Source organism: Nothobranchius furzeri, chromosome 13, assembly GCF_043380555.1.
Source record: "Nothobranchius furzeri strain GRZ-AD chromosome 13, NfurGRZ-RIMD1, whole genome shotgun sequence".
Classification (NCBI taxonomy): Eukaryota; Metazoa; Chordata; class Actinopteri; order Cyprinodontiformes; family Nothobranchiidae; genus Nothobranchius; species Nothobranchius furzeri.
The window spans coordinates 22,947,032-22,968,237 of record NC_091753.1 but is presented as its reverse complement, the minus strand read 5'-3'; the positions used below and the strand labels follow the sequence as shown (position 1 = coordinate 22,968,237).

The 21,206-nt window shown below is 44.1% G+C and overlaps 1 protein-coding gene across 2 annotated transcripts in view; it reads right to left on the bottom strand.

The window, feature by feature from the left end:
- The window catches only part of brip1 (BRCA1 interacting helicase 1), an 87,781-nt gene that overhangs the window by 47,566 nt on the left and 19,009 nt on the right, over positions 1-21,206 (bottom strand). For both annotated transcript variants that reach the window (XM_015952054.3, XM_054743433.2), the window contains exons 6-12: positions 14,357-14,623; positions 12,574-12,795; positions 12,154-12,353; positions 11,943-12,075; positions 11,574-11,728; positions 11,311-11,488; positions 11,029-11,169 (exon numbers count right to left, since the gene is read on the bottom strand). In XM_015952054.3, the coding sequence (XP_015807540.3) occupies positions 11,029-11,169; positions 11,311-11,488; positions 11,574-11,728; positions 11,943-12,075; positions 12,154-12,353; positions 12,574-12,795; positions 14,357-14,623 (1,296 nt within the window). The remainder of the gene's footprint in view (positions 1-11,028; positions 11,170-11,310; positions 11,489-11,573; positions 11,729-11,942; positions 12,076-12,153; positions 12,354-12,573; positions 12,796-14,356; positions 14,624-21,206) is intronic.

Sequence of the window (21,206 nt, the reverse complement as noted above, 5' to 3'; positions counted from 1 at the left end):
GTAAGTTTGTGTTTATAATGGTATTTGTAAAATAAAACACTATATTTTATTCATAATGTTGAACTCCTCTCTGAGCACATCCCTTGAAGGATCATTGGTATTAGCAACACCTGTGAAATTGTATTTGCAGGAAAGAAGTGTGTCCCGTTTATTGAAGTATTTTGTGTTTAGTTTTTGACGTCTTGTCCATGCGTAGTTCAGTTACGCTCATAGCTGCTAGCCAAAACTCTGGAGTTAAAAGTTTTCTGGCTTTACTAAAATACCTGTCTGTACTTATTTGATTGATGGTAGTTTTACTTTCTATTAGACTCCAAATGTAATCATTTGGCACGTTTTTAATTCATAATTTGTAAGAATGTAATCGGTGATATTAGCATTAGCATTCCTACGGGTTTTTCCATGTATATTAGCATCACGCTAACCAGTCGCTGCCAAATTGAAGCCTTTGCGATTAGAAAATCTTCTTTTGTCACATCGCAATTTAATTGCACATGCAGTTAATCGTTCAGCCCTAATATACATGCAGCTCTATGCTAAAAGTGTATTTTCAAAGAGGTAATGATGGATTTCTTTGTAAAAGTTGTCCATCTTTCCAACAGAAAGATTTGCCTGGACCAACATAACGTGACAACAACATAACGTGATTACGTAACTTCCGTAAGGTCATGTTCAGCCAATCAACTACTTTGACATCATCTGCAGTCGAAGGACCCCGAGCCGATCTTGCACCCGAGCAGATCCTGTTCCACTACAGACACCGCCACTACCACACTGAAGAAAGAACTCAAAGGACCCAAACACAGTTTTTTTTTTCATGTTTTGAGTTGGTTTTATATTTCAAGTTCAATAAATATTAAAAGATTTAATGACTTATTTAATTTATATTGACAAAAACGGTGAATGTTCCGTTGTCTTTCACAATCAATGTGCTGCTAAAACGTATATATATCGGCCTTAACGATCGGCTTTTGATATCGGCAAAAATAAATTCTTTTAAAAAACGGTATCGCATCGGCCTTAAAAAACACATATCGGTCACCCACTCATCTCTGACATTAAATCTGCTGGTTAGGTTCTTTAAAAATTTTGTTTTCTCTTTGCTCTTAAAAGAGCAAGTCCCCCCTACCAGAGTCTTGCTCCACTTCCTGTTTGAAAAATGCGCCACAAGGAGCCATTGCCTGGCAGACCAAGAGGGCGGAGCTGCTAACAAATACACACACAGGCTTCAGACATCATATGGTATAAGCTAACGTCATAGGGTACCTCTTAGTCAGTAGCGATGGCAGATTTGAATTCAAATGGAGTGCAGAGATTTTACCTGAAGAGGGCGCAACACTGACAGTTTTAGGCAGAATATTTTAATTTTAACTAAGATGCACTAAGAAGTGTCAAATTATTAACTTCACGTGTCTACAGCACGATTTGACACCATAGTTTATCAGCAAATAAAGTTGGTTTGGAGGTGACGTGCTCTTTTAAGTTTTTATCTAGACTTTGTGCGTCTCCAGACTCGAACTTGTGTTGAAGATTATTGGAATGTCAAGGCTAGGGATGGGTACTGTAATCAGTACTTTTTAAGGCACTGACCGAACTCCGTGGTACCGACCAAGAAATGATTCATGTGGTATGAAAAAGTGTCTTGTTTCGGTACCATAGAGTTCAGTACCTGATTTCCCAAGATGGACAGCAGTGCATGCGCAAGAGCGTTATGTCATCAGTCGCTGGCAGCCAGCTGTAAACACAGCAAGCAGCATGGTAGAAAGACCACGCTCGAAAGTTTGGGTCCACTTCACTAAATGCCATGGGTGACTGGGGGATGATGAACACATTAATATTTTAAGTGAGCTATCATTGTCTTAATCTGCTCCAGCAGGTAAATAAACTGTTTAAGTTAATGATAGCTTGATATTTTAGCTTCCATTGTTATCAGCTAATGGTACGTTCACTTCCTCCTCGTAACTCAAAAAATCCGACTTCTGAGTAGGAAAAAAATACTGTTTGAAAATGAAGGACAAAAAAACTAAAGATACGCAGTAAATTTTGTTCACAGCAAAAATTTTTGCTTCTGTTTAATTTGAATTTTTAATATTACAAGGACCCACTCATCAATCAATTTGTCCAGAGTGGAAAGGAAAGAAATAATAATAATAATAATGCATTGAACTTATATAGCACTTTTCAAGACACCCAAAGATGCTTTCACACACTCTCACATTCACACACTGCTAGTGATGGTAAGCTACTTGTAGCCACAGCCGCCCTGGGGAGGTCTGACAGAGGTGAGGCTGCCATTTGGCGCCGTCGGCCCCTCTGACCACCACTAACACAGGCAAGTTGGGTGAAGTGCCTTGCCCAAGGACACAACAGCAGGATACCCCTGGCAGGAGCTGGAATCGAACCCATGACCCTCCGATCAGGAGGCAACCCGCTCTACCACCTGAGCTACTGCTGCCCCAAATAGTACATGGAGCTGGGTTTTTGTGAAACACCACAATATTAAAATACACTGAAGAAAAATATAAATGCAACACTTAAGATTTTGCTTCCATTTTTCATGAGCTGAGGTCAAACATCTGAAATTTTTCTACAAGCCCCAAACACCCATGATTGTCAAATCTTTACATGTGTGTGAGCACTTTTCCTTTACCAAGATAATCCATCACACCTCACAGGTGTAGCAGATAAAGGTGCTGATTAGACAGCGTGAACAATGTACAGGTGTGCCTTAGACTGCCCACAATAAAAGGACACCCTGACATGTGCAGTTTGATCAAACAGCACAATGCTACAGACGTCGCAACCTTTGAGGGAACGTGCAATTGACATGCTGACTGCAGGGATGTCTAACAGAGCTGTTGCCTGTAAAATTATTGCTCATTACTCTACCAAAAGCCATTTCCAAAGGCATTTCAGAGAATTTGGCAGTACATCGAACCAGTCACCACGTGTGACCACACCAGCCCAGGACCTTCACATCCAGCATGTTCACCTCCAGGATCGCCTGAGACCAGAGACCAGCCACCTGGAATGCTGCAGCAACAATTAGTTTGCATAACCAGAGAATTTCTGCACAAACTGTCAGAAACCGTCCCAGGGAAGCTCATCTGCATGCTCGTCATCCTCATCGGGGTCTGGACCTGACTGCAGTCCGTTGTCGTAACCAACTTGAGTGGGCAAACACACATTCTATGGCATTTGGCCCATTGGAGAGGTGTTCTGTTCAAAGATGAGTCCCGGTTTTCACTGTTCAGGGCAGATGGCAGACTGCGTGTGTGGCACCGTGTGGGTGAGCGGTTTGTTGATGTCAACGTTGTGGAACGAGTGGCCCATGGTGGAGGTGGGGTACTGGTATGGGCAGGCACATGTTATGGACACACAGGTGTATTTTACTGATGGAATTTTAAATGCCTGGGCGATATGGCAAAAAGAATGATCATGATATATTTTTCCATATCGTTCGATCTCGATTTTAATCACGATTAATTTTTATATAGTCAGTTTAAAGCAGCTTAAAATGTAAAAATAAAGAAACTAGATATTAGTTAAAGCTTTTATTGGCATTCTTTGTGTCTTTAATGCTATACAGGTACAAAATAAATTATCTGCTGCATGAAACATCTTTGAGCTCTATCTCTAGCTTTTCTTTGCATTCATCATACAGCTGTGGCAGTGCAGTTTGAGAAAAATACTTTCGGCCAGGTATTTCGTACCTCTGGTCCAGCACGTTGATTAAATGCTTAAATCCTTCTTTCTCTACTGTGTTCAGAGGCATCATGTCTTTTGCTATACAAAAAGTTATAGCTTTTGTGATGGTTTTGCTTCTCTTTGAGTCCTGCTCGTACGGTGCAACAGCTGAAAATGACGAGATGATTGAGTGCTGTTTTCATTGTGCAACTGCACCGCCAGTGCCGGCTGGACCACTACTAGCAGCCGCGCTAGTGCTAAGTCTACTTTGAGACAAGCTAACAAGTTGTCCGGACTCTGCTCGCATTTTCAGGCTCTCTGTATAATCACTTGGGTGGTATTTCTTTAGATGATTAAATAGATTCGTAGTGTTGCCAGTTTTTGAAGGCACCATTCGCCGACATAACTTGCATGTCGGCTTAATTTGCTCAACGTCACTTTTGAGATACCCGAACCACCGCCACACAACTGACATTGAGTAACTTTTCTTCTGAACAATGTCTTCATCTCCAGAAGACAACTCCGAGTCATGACTGGGATCTACTTCGCTGTCTTCAGCTCTACGTTTGGCCATTCTGCTTATTAAACCTCTTCACTGAAGTAGCGGAGCAGGAAAAGTGTAATTGCAAATGCTTCTTCTTTTTGTTAAATCGCGGTGGGCAACCAACGCGCATGGAGGGTTAGCGCCCCCTACTGAGGCTGCAAACATCTGTTATTTCTGATCGAGACTCCCAGCTTATCACCGTAATTGAACTGAAAATGACCGTGATCACAAAGTGCGATCATATGATCGCCCAGCCCTACACAGAGGTACCATGATGAGATCCTAAGGCCCATTGTGGTGCTGTTCATCCATGACCATCACATCATGTTGCAGCATGATAACGCACGACCCCATATTCCAAGGATCTGTACACAATTGCTGGAAGCTGAAAACATCCCAGTTCTTGCATGGCCAGCATACTCACCAGACACGTCACCCATTGAGCATGTTTGGGACGCTCTGGATCGGCGTATACAACAACATGTTCCAGTTCCTGCCAATATTCAGCTACTTTGCACAGCTACTGAAGAGGAGTGGACCAACATTCCACAGTCCACAATCAACAACCTGATCAACTCTATGCGATGGAGATGTGTTTCCAGGGCCGGAGTGGGACTCATTTTCAGCCCTGGAGTTTCAGGGCTCAGACCGGCCCACTTTAGTCTCACAACCCATTATTATTAAATCGTGTAATCATAACCTTACATGTTAAATCAACAACAATTTATTTAACAGTGCACTGTTCTGTAAAGCCTTGAGATTCTGTGTATTTTGCAAAAATATGAGAACATGAGTTAAAGGGTGAATCTCCAACATCAGAAAGTCGTTTAATGCTAAATCTGAAAAAGAAAATTAGCGTTCACATATATCTAATCCATAAAGAAACAAAATACATTAGTGCACTGTTCTCGGACAGTTTGTTTTCATGTTATATCATAACTTTATAACGATGCCATCATTTTTTTTCCTCTGCACAAGAGTCGTTTCAAACAAACACGGTGGCTAAAAACATTAATAAAGGCCTGTGCAGTACACTGGTCTCTAGGCATTTCTTTCTCAAATGAGCACAAATGAGCACGAGACTCTTCTGGGTCAAATTGCTCCTGAGTATGCTTTTAGCAACAGTCTGCTCAACAACGATCTGATGATATTTTAACCTTTTCCTGGTCATCAATCAGGACTTATTTAGTATCCATTGACTCCTTAAATAGTCAGGCTGCTGTCATCACTAAATCTAAAAATCTGAATGCATCAGACTGTAACGTCAAAACCAAATTCTCATTTTAACAGGTTAGAACTGGTCAAATAAAACAGAAGAGCTTTAGGTAATAATGACTGACTGCTAACAGTCTGATTATTAAATGACCAACTGTTGATGTGTCTGATTTAATAACTTATAATTAATAACTTTGATTTTGAAAAATATTCATCATATAATTATTACTTCATTCAACAACAAGAAAACAATCTCAGGGAGGAAGAAATGTCTGACAGCTTGTTAGAGCCACGCAGAAGAAAAACATCCAGATTTCAGCTGCACCACTAAGAAATAAAGTTAAAATAAGACACCGACTTATTTTCAGAAAAAAGTCAGAACACTGTTTTAACTCATTCACTGCCATTGACGACTAAAGTCGTCATTTACATTTTTTTACTGTATGGGCGTCGGAACGAGCCCCCGCACCGTGAGAACAAACATCTCAGCTCTAAAGCCGATTTTCATCCGCGTATGTCACACGTCACATGATCAGGAAGCAGCAAATCCATATGTTAGGAGATCATTTTGGGCCACTGCTGTAAAAAAAGGTGAGGCGCGAACTGGAAAAGCTTCTACCGATCACAATTCACCAACGGATTATGAAAGAACGAATAATGCTCGAAACGCGTTGATTCTTCCTGATGTAAGAGGTGGGTCTACTCTTTGTTTTGGTAGTTTGGGTTTTGACATCATCCTAGCGCGCTAAGTTCTGTGACTCTTGAAAAAATCCGTACAAACGGTGAGAAACGCTGGCAGCGAACGGCTTTACCGATCAGGAAACCTGTTGGCAGTGAATGAGTTAAGAAAACACAACTTGTGTGTGACCTCACTTGTAATTTCACAAACATGAAAACTTATCAGGGAACATTTACTAAAGAAGTTCATCCTCATTTTCTCCAACATTTTCCTTCTCTATAGATATTTTTGTTCTCACAATATATTTGTCCAAATGATTCATCATGATCATTTATGCAAGCAAAAATAAAGATATTTGATGTCAGGTTGAATTGCATTATGCTGGCTAGTAGGCATTTAGATGTTAAACTGATGGTCATGGGAGAAATACGCAGGACAGGTATTGATCAAGTGGGCATGGGGGTCACTTTAAGATGATTTGTACCTAGGGCCCACAATTCTGTGCTACGCCTCTGACTGAATCAACTAGCAGTCTCAGTCAATAGGGCTTATGCACGTCCCACTTCCGCATTTTGCTACACAGGATGCACCACTTCCTTCCGGTCCGCAGCCTAGCTTGAGCTACGATAGCGGTAGCTAACCATGGCATTATTTTATACACGTTCCCTCCAGGAGCTGCCGAAAATAAAAGCTTCAGATGTCCATAGAATATGCCGAGCGACTTCTAAAACTGCTGCCACAAAAATGGATAAGGGATTTAAGATGTACGCCTCATCCTATGTTTGCAACTACGAAGGTATGTAAAGCTAATGTTTACGTTAGCTTTGCAGCTAGTAGCTAAAGTTACCGATGCAGTTAGGAATGTCGTAACAGAACAGAACAGAATGTGTTTATTACTGTCTTGGTGACTCTTGTAGGAGCACAATGTATGTTTCTAAAGTTTTATTTCATTTTTTCCAGTTTCAAACAAATACAGGGTGACCGGAGCTGTCAGCATCAGAGCAGAATGTCACAAATCTATGCGCTAAAGTGAAATGAACCACAAGCTGAGAGTAGGCTAAATGTTAGGGATGGTTGGGTGTTCGGGTCAGTTCCAGTTCCTACCTGTTCCAGTCCGGGGACAGTATTAATCAAGCCTCACATTCTGTATCCATATTTTTTGCAAACTGTCATCTTTTGGGAAGTGATGAAAATTTACGGCAGAGTTGAATTTCCCTGACATGGGGCAGCACACAGCAGAAAATCCACGCGTCAAGTATTTGGTCGGCTGAGATGAACTCATGCTAAAACAGCTGTTAAAAGTCCAGCTAAAACTCCTAATAATGGCTAGCAGCACTACCGGCAGGCAAACTGGAAGTCCTCCATAACGTTTGTCGATTCGTTCGTGTGGCTTTAAGCATAAGGCCCATTACAGATCTTAACAGGTCCACATCAATATCCATGAAGTGTGTGTGTGTGTGTGTGTGCGTGCGTGCGTGCATGTGTGTGTGTGTGTGTGTGTGTGTGTGTGTATGTGTGTGTGTGTGTGTGTGTGTGTGTGCGTGCGTGCGTGCGTGCGTGCATGTGTGTGTGTGTGTGTGTGTGTGTGTGTGTGTATGTGTGTGTGAGTGCGTGCGTGCGAGGGGTGTGACTGAAGAACAGGAGATACGCAAGTTGTAGTGCGCGAGCACCACGTGGTGTCCCCACCCACGCGTGATTGCGCCGTGGATCTGGTGGGAGTCTGACTGCACCCCTGGATTTACAGTGAGGTCCGGACCGAACCGGACAGAGCCAGCACCAGCACTGCTTAAATATAGAGCAGGTCTTCACCATACTCTCCATTATTCATTCTAATAATATTCACTCAGTGAGTGATTACCATATTTTCACGACCATGAGGCGCACCGAAAAGTCTTAAATGTTCTCCAAAATGTACGCCGCGCCCTATGGTGCGGTGTGCCTATTGTGTTGTTGTGAGACGCGAACGTAGTAGAAGACAAGGGGCGTGGCGTGAACGTGTGGACGTGAGCGAAGACAGACCTGTGGATCTGCCACATCGTCATCAACATCCTCGCTATTTGCCTCAGACTCCGGCTGTGAGTCTCCGTCCACTTCCTCTGCTTCCAGTTCAAAAAACAGCCGTACTATCTGAACTGCCTGGTGGACATTTATCCTTCTCATCATCCTTTATTAAAGCCTAATCAAAGCCTACTAAACTGCAGAGACAATATATCTGTCCGGATCGCTCCAAAATATGAAGTTTACCGTCAATATCTGTCTAATTGTTTGTCGTTACTCCGTTCGCGCCACTCCTTTCCCCGCGAAGCGGCTCCTTTTTGCGCACATCTCGTTACTCGTGCGGCCTTCCTCTCTCTTTCTCAGCTACATAATGATACTTTTTATCAATGTAATATGTGAGACTTCCACCAACAGCAAAAGGATCTCATGTTTTTGTGGGTTTTTTTATGTTCACAAGCACATTCCGTCTCACGGATTACTAAACTACTGTTTTGACAAGTTATCAGATTGTCTAAAAATAGGTCGTTTTTTAGTTTAGTATAACTCCGCTTTTACGTTGCCTGTTAACAAAATTTTAAAACTGGGGTGTAGTTATAATCTGCTTTTTAAAGCTGAATTGAAACCGAAACTCAGGGAGGCGGAGTCTGGCTGCTACAGCGTCCCAAATCGGACCTGTTCAAAAGACGCGGATACGCGTTCATGGACCCCAGAGAGTTAATAAAACACAATTCAAATCACACTATTTTCTTAGGCCTATTAATAACACGTATGATGTTGTTCATGTGGAAAGTTTATGTGTTTAAATCCACCAACTACCGGTTAACACATTCTGAACTTCAACACAGCGCATCAGCGCTTGAAGCGGCGCTGCGACCCAAAAAGTATCAGAACCGCTCACGGCGCATGCACAATCCTGCATCAACACCGCTCGCCCGCTATTTCCCTAATAACACACGTTGTTCGTTTTAATTCCTACACGTTTTTTTTACACACAAAGATTGTCAAGAAAGCGTGCTTGTCGTGTTCATGTCCAATTAAACTGATCACAAAACACAGAATTACTTTATTTCGTTTTCCTCATCCAACCCCCATAAATCCCTGTGTGTCCTCCTGCAGCACTCCCAGTGTACGCTCAGCTTTAGTAGGAGGGAGACCCGCGATTACCGCTTTGTCGCGCATGTCTCATTGAAAATGAATGGAGGAGAGGCGAAGTTGCCTCCCGTGTGCCGAGCCCATTAGAAGAGCACGAGCCGTCAGCGCACGCAATGAGGAAGTGCACGTGCGCTCCAAACCAGGTCTGAACCAGGACTAGACCAGTAAAGTGAAGCATGCTTTTGGCTGCTTATAATTTTCACAATGTCTGGTTTGCACTGATATGTTCCGAGTCCCGAGCCCGCACAGATGTTTTACCGGTATGTTTTACCGTGGCCCGCCCGCGCCCTATAACCCGGTGCACCTTTGGTATGTGTTAAATACCAAAAAGACACCCGTAACTGAAGCTGCGCCCTATGGTCGTGAAAATATGGTAATCCTACCTGCTGATGCAGTGCTGGATCTTGCTTCTGACTTTGGGGTTATGAACGGAAACAACATGTTTTAGGGAAAAATGCCTGTTTTTGCACAATTAGTGGCATCTGTTTCTAGAGTTTTCCTCTTTTGAATCCTTGCTTCTCCCACCCCGAGTCACCTCAAGTGTTACGTCTGGGAGCGCCTGCAGGAAAAAAGGCAGAAGCGGCCCAGGGACAGAGCGGTAGCAGCGTATGTGATCAAAGCCAGTGTCATGACTGAACACCGGCACGAAAATAAAATAAAAGAAACAAAAATAATTAAATAAATACGTTCTAAAACATTACCTTTTTTTTTGTACCTGACATGAGGCCCTTTCAGCATAGGTAGGCAGGCTTGGGGAACAACCCCATGGCATGATGACTTAACACTGGTCCCAAAAAAAAATTTAAAAATAATAAAAAAAAACTAAGACAACACCAGCCCTTCCGGCCTAAATATCAGACCAGCTCCCCGGGAATTGCCCAGACCCTTCCAATTAGCCACTCCAGGCCTGTGTGTTGTCCTGCGTGGGGCAAATGGTGGCCACACCAGATGCTGACTGGTTTTCTGCCCCACCACCCCCCATAAAGCAAAACTGCACATGTCAGGGTTGCCTTTTATTGTGGGCACTCAAAGGCACACCATGCTGTCTAATCAGCCCCTTGATATGCCACACACGTGAAGTGGGATGGATTATCTTGGTGCTCACTAACACACATGTAGACAGATTTCAGAACAATACTTGAGTGATGGGTGTTTTGTGTTTGTAGACACATTTTCAAATGTTTTGAGTTCAGCTCATGAAAAATGGGGGCAAAAACTAAAGTGTTGTGTTTATATTTTTGTTCAATGTACAAACAGTTGTATGGTATTAAAGTTTGTTTTAGTTTCATTTGTAGTTTATCGTACATGGTCTCCTCATTATAGTTATTACAGACGGCCTAGAAAATGAATAGGAGTAAATGCAGCTGGGTTTTAAATTTTGTATCATTTAGAAACAGTTAAGGTTTAAGATTTTCATTTTGAAGAATTTTGTACAACATTACGATGATAAAATACAAACAGCTGTATGTTATTCATCATGATATTTATCAAATACGGTTATATATTGAGAAAAATATATATATTTAATTAAAAATGAGAATTAATTAATTACTAAACATGCAAAAGTATCAAAATTTGGTACCATTAAGTACCGGTATCGATTCCTAGGTACCGAGAATTGGTACCCAATGGATTTAAATGTGAAAGGTACCAATCCCTAACAAGGCACCATCAGCTGGACTAAAGTGGAAGTGTAACAAATGGGTATCAAGAGGAATCAACCAACTGTAAACCAGTTAACGTAATTGGAAGTCACCTGGGATTTGTTGATCACATGGTTGGCCTCCAGCTGGTTGGTGAATTTCACCTCAAGTTCAGAGGAAAAAGAGCCCATGGGTGATAGGGTTCCTGATGTCAGCACAATGCTGTGCACTGACCTGCTCAGGTCAGAGAAAGCCTGAGAAGAACAGTAACAAAGTCTCAGCTACAACTGATCCATGGTCTCCAGGCAGGAATCAGACAGAAACAGAAAAACTAATCATTTCAGAGCTAAACCAGCATCACTCAATGGAGGTGCTGATCAGGTTGAAGCTCTCACCACAGCTGGATTCAAGCACCAGAAACTCAACATCTGGACCTCCGTCTTAACGCGAGCACTCTTACGGTGTGTAGGATGTGGACGGACAAAAAACCCGTTAGCATCAGGGACATCAGGAGGTACCCGATTTACCCAAGCATAGCTCTGCTGCAGAGCTACACGGTAGTCCTCAGCAAACCTACACACACACACACACACACACACACAACTGAGCAACCTTTCATCTAAATCAGACGAGGGAAGACTTCACTCTGGTCTCTGACCTGCAGTTGTCCCTGAAGAGAAAGTCCAGCACCATGAAGATGCTTTTAAAGAAGGTGGCGGTTGCTGAGCTGATGGTTGGGACCGTCTTCATGAGCTCCTTACCGTCGACGACACCAGCTCGCTCCTCCTTCTCCAAAACTGCCGTGAGGTGTTTCTGTCACACAGAAACAGCATTTTTTGATTATTTCTACATGTTGGTAAAACACACATTTTAAACTTGGTAAAACACACATTTTAAACTTGGTAAAACACACATTTTAAAACATTAACAAATTTCAACCAGAAGCTGTTTATTGGCATCATAGAGCTCTACTGTTTAGGACATGTTGGTTTAAGTAAAGAAACTGAAGCCAAACTGTTGAAATGACCTTTAAATTGCTGAAGGTGTCTGGAATGATGCCAAAACCATGAAAGATCTGCAGTATTTCTGTCCCACTCCAGACTTTGCAGGAACTCTCGTACCCACGTTCAGACAGCAGGGCCTGGCTCTCGCAGATCAGGCTACACGGGTGAGAAATAAACCCTGAATACAGCTCAAAGCTTCAGCATGAGAACGTGAACTGTCAATAAACCACCGACTTCAGCAACATGCAGCAGAAGCCCCTGAGAGGCTCATGGTCAGAGCATCTGATGTTGAGTTTGATCAAGCCATCCAGCTCCTCTTTGGACATCTGCAGAGTGTTGTTGTCTACAGTAAAGCTGGCACACTCTCGTGCACAATCCTCAATGTTGTGGGCCTCGTCCAGCACCAAGATCTGTCCTGTCAGGTCTATGTCCATCTGGAACAAATAAATGTAAAATCAATCCGGCAGGTTTCTTCCCTCATAACTTTCATCTTCTTCAGCTCATCTAATAACAGCACAGAAGGGACACTGGCTCCAAGTAGAGAAGTCATGTGACCAACTGGGAAGATGGCAGTAAAATTCCAATAGACCATAAACCTTTGAGTGGTCCATAAAAACAGGAGAACATAAATGTTAAACATCAAACTCTACTCACATTCTCTCTGATCATGGGGTCCAGCAGGTAGTTATAGGGACAGAAGATGATAGAGGCGCCCTGCATGAGCTCACGAGCAGCGTAGTAAGCACAGGAGCGGAGCCGTCGGCCTAGAGACACCAGGTCCTCCACGTCCCATGCTCCACACAGTCCATGGACTGACTGCAGTAAATGCTGAGTTCCCATCTTTTTGACTCCATGGTAGTAGCGACACGAGCGCCCCTGTAAGGCACACATTTAACAGCTTCATTCAGAGAAGTGGTGATGTTAAACCAATTTGCCAAAACTGGTTTATATCTTAATAAAATGTGTGGGTCTACAAAGGTGGTCAAAGGTTAAGAAACTCTGGTTTCAAAGTTTGTTTAATTTTCCGCCAGATGTTTCTATGGTTACTGGAGTAGAACCACTCGAGGTTTCAAAGGTTTTTTACTGACAATTACAAGAAGTTGACCCAAATATTAAATATTCCCAGTGTTTGGGCCTCTTGTCATCTAATAATGCTACAAATATTTTAGTTGCAGACATTCTGGACTCAGAGTGAACTTCTCCCACTCAGAAACTATAAACAGAACTCACAATGACCTTCTACTGCATGGAACCATCAAAAACACTTTTTACACATATCTGTAAGTTTAAACATTTTATTACTATGACCCTGGTCAATGTGGCAAAGTCAAAAGCAGAGCTACGACTCATCTTCTACAGCTGATCATCTGCTCATCACACTTGAGCATTGGAAACATCTGGAAGCCCAGTTTTATCAGGCTGGCTTTATGACCATACAACAATACAGCATATTAATTATTAACTATTAACATTAAAACAAAAATAACTGAGTTTTTATTTTAAAGTATTTTATGTATTTTTCCGTGTACAGCTTACACGTTCAGACATTGATACGGTGCATGTAGCCTATCCTGCAGCTAGTCCTGACTACTACAAGTAGACGTGTCCTCTTAGATGTCCCACCCTGTTCTTTGTGACTTTAACAGCTTAAGGTGACACTGTCACAAAAACACTTCACATAGGTGGACCCGGCTACAGACAAAGCAATCATCTGTGGATAATATGGTCCTCTTCTCTTCGAGCTGTGCTAAGCATGGACCTTTCATAGACACCAAGCCCTGGTGGCAGAGTCACACAGCTGTTTTGAGGGTAGGGGTGTGTGTGTGGGAGGGTGGGGGGGTGTTAAGGCCTCCAGCTACCCTCAGAACAACTCTGACCAAAGTGTCCAGGAAGCTGTTGTGTTAGGAGCAGTTTCTCTGTGCATCAGAGTCAGTACTGCAGCATAACCTGACAATGACTGAACCAGACCCTTAGGTCACACACACACACACACACACACACACACACTCAGGGTGTCAGTGACACCTGCTTATGTGTGTGTGTGTGGGGGGGGGGGGGGGGGGGGGGTTATTTCGAGGGCAGCTTTTCATGACAAAAGTGAGATGATTGCTATGGGAGGCTAACACCTCTAATGACAACATAATTGTCTATATTACAGTAGGCGCCCGAACTTCAGGACATTATAGGAGGTTACAAGTGTATCACATCTCCAAAAATGGTCCTTGATATTCTAGAGTGTCAAAAAAGTTCTGTCAACCAATTGTGTATAATTGCTTCTCTGAGGCTATGTGTTCATTATGTGACTCTCCTCAGTGTTAGGTGTGTCAGTAACTGCATGTCCCACACTTCCTGATGAATCTTTGTTGTTTTTCACATGATGTTTTGTGTGTGTGTGTGTGTGTGTGTGTGTGTGTGTGTGTGTGTGTCCGTTCCTCACCTCTTTGTCCTCCAGCAGCTCCTTGCACAGCTCGTTGCGGTTGAAGTGAGGTACCACATCTGAATGAACACAGGTGTGCTTTCTGCTGGACAAGATGGTCATCTGTACGCTGGAGTACGCTGTGCGCTTCAGCTCATGTGCAATCTGAGTAATCTGTTTATGGGTGCGTGTGCCAAAGAAAATCTTTGGAATCTTCTTTTTGCCATCTTTGTCCTTCACACCATCTTTGGCTGAGGCACAAGGGCAGTGGGAGCAGGGCTCAGACATCTGGACACACACACAGAACAGGTTCACTGGATGTTCTCAACATCTCATCACGTACAGCGCTAGAGTGGTGGTGTGGGTCTGGCTTACTGGGTGGGGTTCAGCTATACACACCTGTAGGATCATTTTAGACATTTATCTGAGCTTACTTCCCAATAAAGACACATTTCAAATACGTGGCCAAAAAGCACAACATTACTTTTCCTCCTGGTTTGTTGTGTTTCCACTAAGGTCTGAGCTACGTCAGCAGTGAGTGCTCTACGTCCTCCCTGAAAGTCCCAGATTATGTCAAAGGGCCTACCTTCCAACCAGGGAGGTATACTAAAGATTGGTTTATGCTTGACGCGTCCGTGAGGTCCGCGCGGCTAAATTGCGTCATTTTAACAACCACACCCCTCCACCGCACCTCCGCACGGCCCAAAATTTCCGCACCGCGCACCTAGGAAATTTTCTAACCACGCGGACGGTCGGACGCGGAAAAACATCGCGGACTGGCAAGAACTAGTATGGCAGAGGTTTGTAAATACAGACATTTGTATGATTCAGCTCTCAGAGATCGCCATGATCAACATGTTAATAATTCTTGGAGAGAAATAGCTCGCACTGTTGGAAAAGACGAGGACGCTGTTAAAATTGCTGGAATGCCATGTTGTAAACAGTAATTTTTACTTCTACTATGGTGTAGTGTTGGATGCATGCCATAGAGCTCCATGCTGCCCCCTACAGCTTGGGAGAATATTGGCTCACCACAGAGACAAGCCGCATGAACCATAAATGCTGAGAGTTGTGAAGCGCGTTCCAGCCGCGAGCCGCATCACCAAGCGGAAAGTGAATGTGTCAAGCATAAACCCAGCTTAAGGCAGGGGTGTCGAACTCAAATTTGCTCTGGGCCAAAATGAAAAACTGGGACGAAGTTGCGGGCCAAACTCAATATTTTTTCAAAAGTGACTGCAAATGTGCACATTTGCCTTTACTACAGATATGAACGGTTGAACCTTTTCATTTGGAAACAAACTTAATTTTGCAGTAACACTGAATGTGGAGTACGGGCTGCATGACTTAACTTTTTTAAGTCAAGTAATTAAAATCGAGTCGACTTTGACTAGTCGTTGATGACGTCATACACCTGAAGTGGGTTGGTTCGCTGGAGTTTTTGACAATTAAAATTGCCCCCACATTTGCAACGTTAAACACAATGGTAGTTTCTGCATCTTTACTGTTCCCCTGCTTCAAACATAAAAGGAAATGAGCCAACATGAACGATCGCGTGTTAAATTAGTTTTTGAGGTGGCGACACCTAATTTGATAATGTTACTGTGGCCGTGCTCAGGATGCAGATGTCTGAAGCGTGTCAACGATCAGAGCTTTGCATGCACAAGCTGGTTAAGGTTAGGATGGGGGTGAGGGGAAGGTTAAATTGCAAGAGGGTAAAGGTCACAATTTGGTCAAATGTCTGTTTTTCCGCGGGAGTCAGATACGACGCGGTGGCACAGCGCGTCGCCTCCCAACACGCAGGGGCTGGTCACCTGCTGTCTTTTCCGAGGACTGCATCTTGTCTGTCATTATCACGTGACAGCGACTAGTCTTTGAAAGGCATAAAGTCACTACAGAGCAGTGAAGTCAACTAGTCGAATAGTTCATACAACCCCTAATGTGGAATAACCAAATTACACACAAACATGTCAATTTTAAATAAAGCACACATCAATGGTGTTAGTTACTTATGTCTAAATTTTTCTACATATTTTATTCCTTAAAATCTGTATATATTCAGCATTTCTTTTTATTTTTGAATCTTTTAAGTGTTTCTATTTTATGTTTCCTTGTTTATTCTTATTTTTACTATACTTTGCTGCTCCTGTACTGAATGTTATTCCTGCTGTGACACCAAGCTTTCCCCACTGATGGACAATTAAGGGATTTTCTATTATATTTCTACTCTATTCTTCTGTCTGTAATCTTTCCCGTTTTAAAGTAGGTGAAATATTTTTTTCACAGGCCAACAACATAAATAAAAACTAGTAATTCTCTTAAATAAAAATGCAATATCTCACCTATCAACTTTCATGCTTTGGAGCAGACAAGGTTAATAAAAGCAAAATAACTCTATCCCAGTTTTCTCCACTCTGGTTTCCAGTGATGCTCACCTGTTCCCGCCAGACCTGCATCTGTGGGGCTGGGCTCTGAGCTGAGGAAGGAGTTCATCAGTGAGAAACAGTTGCTCACACAGTTTTGTGCTGCTGGACATGGAGAGCATCTGGACCACGCAGTTGTGTCGGGGAGGGGGATAAAAGCCGCAGCCGCCACTGAGTCATTGTCGCTTAAGAGTGTCGCTAAACCAGAGTTAAATCATCTCGGTCTGGAAGTTGGTCGGTGCGCTTTCTATGTCAGCAGCAAACATTACTGAGCTGTTAAAATCCATTTCTTGGCTTCAAAGTCCTCTAATTGCTGAGAGTAAACTCGGTGCTGAGTAAGAGGAGTGTTTCCAGTTTGCCCGAGGCAGAGGAGGTAACGCTGCAGATGCTGATGCTAGTAGCATGGACACTAATGAGGATGCTAATGACTGTAAAGACATACCAGTTTTTCTCCTTGAAGCATCAACATGTTCCATCTTTGTTGAAACACCCTTCCTTCTGCATCAATCTTTCTCTTCATGGACATTTTGGGATGATGTTGTCATGAACTGAACTAGAAGGATCCGTGATGACACCAAACATAGTGAAGCACCTTTAAAAGTCTTAATTAGACGTGGCGTTACCCGAGGAAGGCGAGGCTGGAGACAGAGTTGGAGAGAAGGCGTGGGTCAAAAACCAGAACGAGGCGAAGCAGGTAAATGGAGCAGGTTAGAGAAGAGGTCAAAGGCAGGTGAGAGTCGTGATGGCAGGCAGAGTCCTCGGCAGGGGTCAGGCGTGAAAACGAGGTCCGGAGGCTGTGATCAGGCAAGGTGAAAGGCTGGAAGATCTACTGGCACAGAGCGTTCAATAATCTGGCACTGGTTGGAGAGCAGGCTGGGAGTTATATAGCAGGGGGAGCAGGTGTGTGAGTTGAGCTGATGACAGGAACAGGTGAGATGAATGAAGTTGATGAGGTGCAGGCTGAGGTTATTAAGTGGCTGAGGGCTTGATTGAGGAGGCAGCAGAGGCAGAGGAGGGTGTCAGCCTGGGAGTCATGACAGTACAACCCCACCCCGGCCTTTTTTTGGAAAGGCAAAGGTGGGATCCCCGCTGGACGCAGTGCGACCTCTGGGACCACAGCTGGAAGTGGATGCGGTGCAACCCCTGTGACCACCGCTGGACGTGGACAGGCGGAGCCTCTTGGAAAGGGGAAAGTGGGATCCCCGCTGGACGTGGTGCGACTTCTGGGACCACCGCTGGACGTGGATGCGGTGCGACCCCCTGGACCACCGCTGGACGTGGATGCGGTGCAACCCCCTGGACCACCACCGGATCTGGATGCGGTGTGACCCCTGGGACCACCGCTGGATGTGGACGCGGTGCGACCCCCTGGACCACCGCTGGATCTGGATGCGGTGCGACCTCTGGAACCACCGCTGGACGTGGATGCAGTGCATCCTCTGGGACCACCGCTGGATGTGGATGCGGTGCGACTCCTGGGACCACCACTGGACATAGATGCGGTGCGACCACTAGGACCACCGCTGGACGTGGCATGGCAAGAGGGGCTTGAGGCCTGAGCGGCGTGGCTGCTAAACCTCGGATCCGGGCACCGGTCACCTGACAAGCCTGTTCCCTGGTTCGGAATAGATCCAGGATTTCGGCCACCCTGGTCTCCAAAACGGAGAAGGCGCATTCTACTCCGAGTCGCTCTTCCTGTGTTGGCATCGAGTCCAGGTTGTGGCCAGATTATTCTGTCATGAACTGAACTAGAAGGACCCGTGATGACACCAAACATAGTAAAGCACCTTTAAAAGTCTTTATTAGACGCGGCGTTACCCGAGCAGGGAGAGGCTGGAGACAGAGTTGGAGAGAAGGCGTGGGTCAAAAACCAGAACGAGGCAAAGCAAGTAAATGGAGCAGGCTAGAGAAGAGGTCAAAGGCAGGCGAGGGTCGTGATGGCAGGCAGTCCTAGGCAGGGGTCAGGCGTGAAAACGAGGTCCGGAGGCTGGGAACAGGCAAGGTGAAAGGCTGGCAGAGGAGGGTGTCAGCCTGTGAGTCATGACAGATGTGTGGATATTTATTTTCACTTGTTGCATTAATTAAACACGGAAGTGGATACACTGCGACCTAGTGGCGAGTCACTGCACTGGGAACACAATCGCAATGCGTTATGGGAAATGTAGTTTATAGCCAATGTGTGCTTTGAAGCGGCATAGACCTATTTTACGACACTTGAATATCTTGCGGGCCACATAAAATGACGTGGTGGGCCACATCTGGCCCGCGGTCCTTGTGTCTGACACGTGTACTAAAGTATACTTCTAATCAAATGATGTGTTAGGGGTAAAAGAAAAGTCCCAGACACCTACCCTGATCCCTGAAAAAGGTTTTTACGTAGAAATGCACCTTAAAGAGAGGGTCGAGGCCTGGGTGGAGACGTATTTCATCCAGACTTCCTGTTAGGAAGACGCTTCTGAAAGAGGCGTCTCCTGGCGGACCGAGAGAGCGGCAATGAGGCAGTGGTAGACCACATCCCCGTCAACCCCCCCGCGTGTGCTGTCGGAGTTTCTCAATCTAAAAACTAGCTGTTAACAAGCGCGTGCACACTCGCGCACTCACACAAGACTTACCCGTTAGGAAAAGCAGACAGATTCTGCAGCATTCTGGAGGATTTCCTGTTAACCACGATCATTAGATGAAAAGGGGAGGAGGGCATTTTTTTCAAGGAGGCAAGCGGCTCAGAGAGCCAGCGTGTCATATCGGAAGGTGAGTGGCTGAGCCAGGTGGGGGTGTGGCTGCCTCACCTGGAGACCAGTGCGGTGCAGCCACGTAGTACTTTGCTGATAATGTCACGTTTTTCAGCTTAGCCATCAGCCACAGCTGGTTCTACATAAATGTGGAGCAGAGTTTTTAACCTGAAGATGGAGATATAATTATGGTTTTGGGCTGAAATATTAGATTTAAAGTAAGTTGCACTTAACTGCCACACAAATGATTACACACGTGCACAGCACGATCAGACACTCATCTATACAGGTTATCAGCAAAAAATAGTTAATTTAGGCATTACTTGCTCTTTAAAATAGCTAGGGTGAAAAATGAGCAGAGTGAAAACTCACAGGTCACAAAGCTGGAATGGTGGCCTGCATTTACCAGATTATGAGTATATGTGTGCTAACATTCTCGTTAACAACATTTCAACCACGGGGAGTTTATAGAAACTAGGGACTGATATGATTGGTTCCTCTGTGATCATATTTTCAACTACAGGGACTGGGAGACAAACCGTCACATGGAAGAAAAGGTCCAGGTAAGCAGACTACTTTAGAAACTACTCTGACCCACAGACGTGGAGAGGGAAACATTTAGGGTATTCCCAAACCAAGATTCCCATCTTTTCACATTTAATATTTACTACTGTAACGTGATAAAGGAACCATTTCTCCCGTCTAACAGCTGTCCTTGTGAAACAGTGCCAGTGTGCATGAACAGCCAAGGTCATGCATTCACTTCTAATGTTTACATTCCAGCAGAGAAGACAGAAGAACGAAGAATGAATACTTTTCTTTAATTAATCAAAGAACTCTAATTTAATAAAGCTAATCAAAACAACTGTTAGTCAATAATAACCATGTGACCGATCTGTGAAATCACAATGTTATGATTAACATGTTTAATGAGTAATATGACTTTGGTCTAGCTGCACTAGACATCCTGATTCACGTAACGTCAACGCATGACACATTTTTTACTCAACCAATCAGAACCTTCATTCTGAAGCGTGGCAGAGTCTCTGTGGTGTTTATTTAATCTGTCCACTGCGATTCGTCCAGAATCGTAAACAACCAAGATTAAAACAGAACAACGCCATTTTGAGTCAGTATTCAGCCAGCTCTCAAGATCTTCTGATGACCATCATTGCCAAGTGAAGTACGGACTGGCCATCTGTACGTTTTACTTTTAAGCTGAGAACTGTCACGCTGGAAAATCCTGTCGTTGTTACCAACCAACAACGGTTCCTTCAGAATAAAAGCTGAACTCGCTGACCCAAAGGGGGGTCCCTTTGACGCTGTGAAACACCTGGCGTTTTTACCTGGAGACTATCCATAGACTGGTTTGTCGTGATGTCGACGCTGTTTCATCGGCTCCAGTAGAAGGAGGGTCCGTGGACCTGGCAGCCTGATCTAACACGGGAGTCCCTGAAGGGTAATGTAGAATGGCACAGATGGCGTCTCATGTCTTTTCTGACTAAGGTTCAAACGTCGATCAGATAGGAGCAAAACAACATCTCCCACTCAGACTCGCTTCTCCAGAACAGAGGTTCTGAACTGACATCGCACCATCACACTTCACCTCACATCTCATTCCATGAACATCCATCACTAGAGAGTTAGTCCTGTTAATTGTTTAAATTAATTTAGATAATAAATTTTTCTTAAATGATCCAAGGTCTCTCTCTCTCTTCTCCT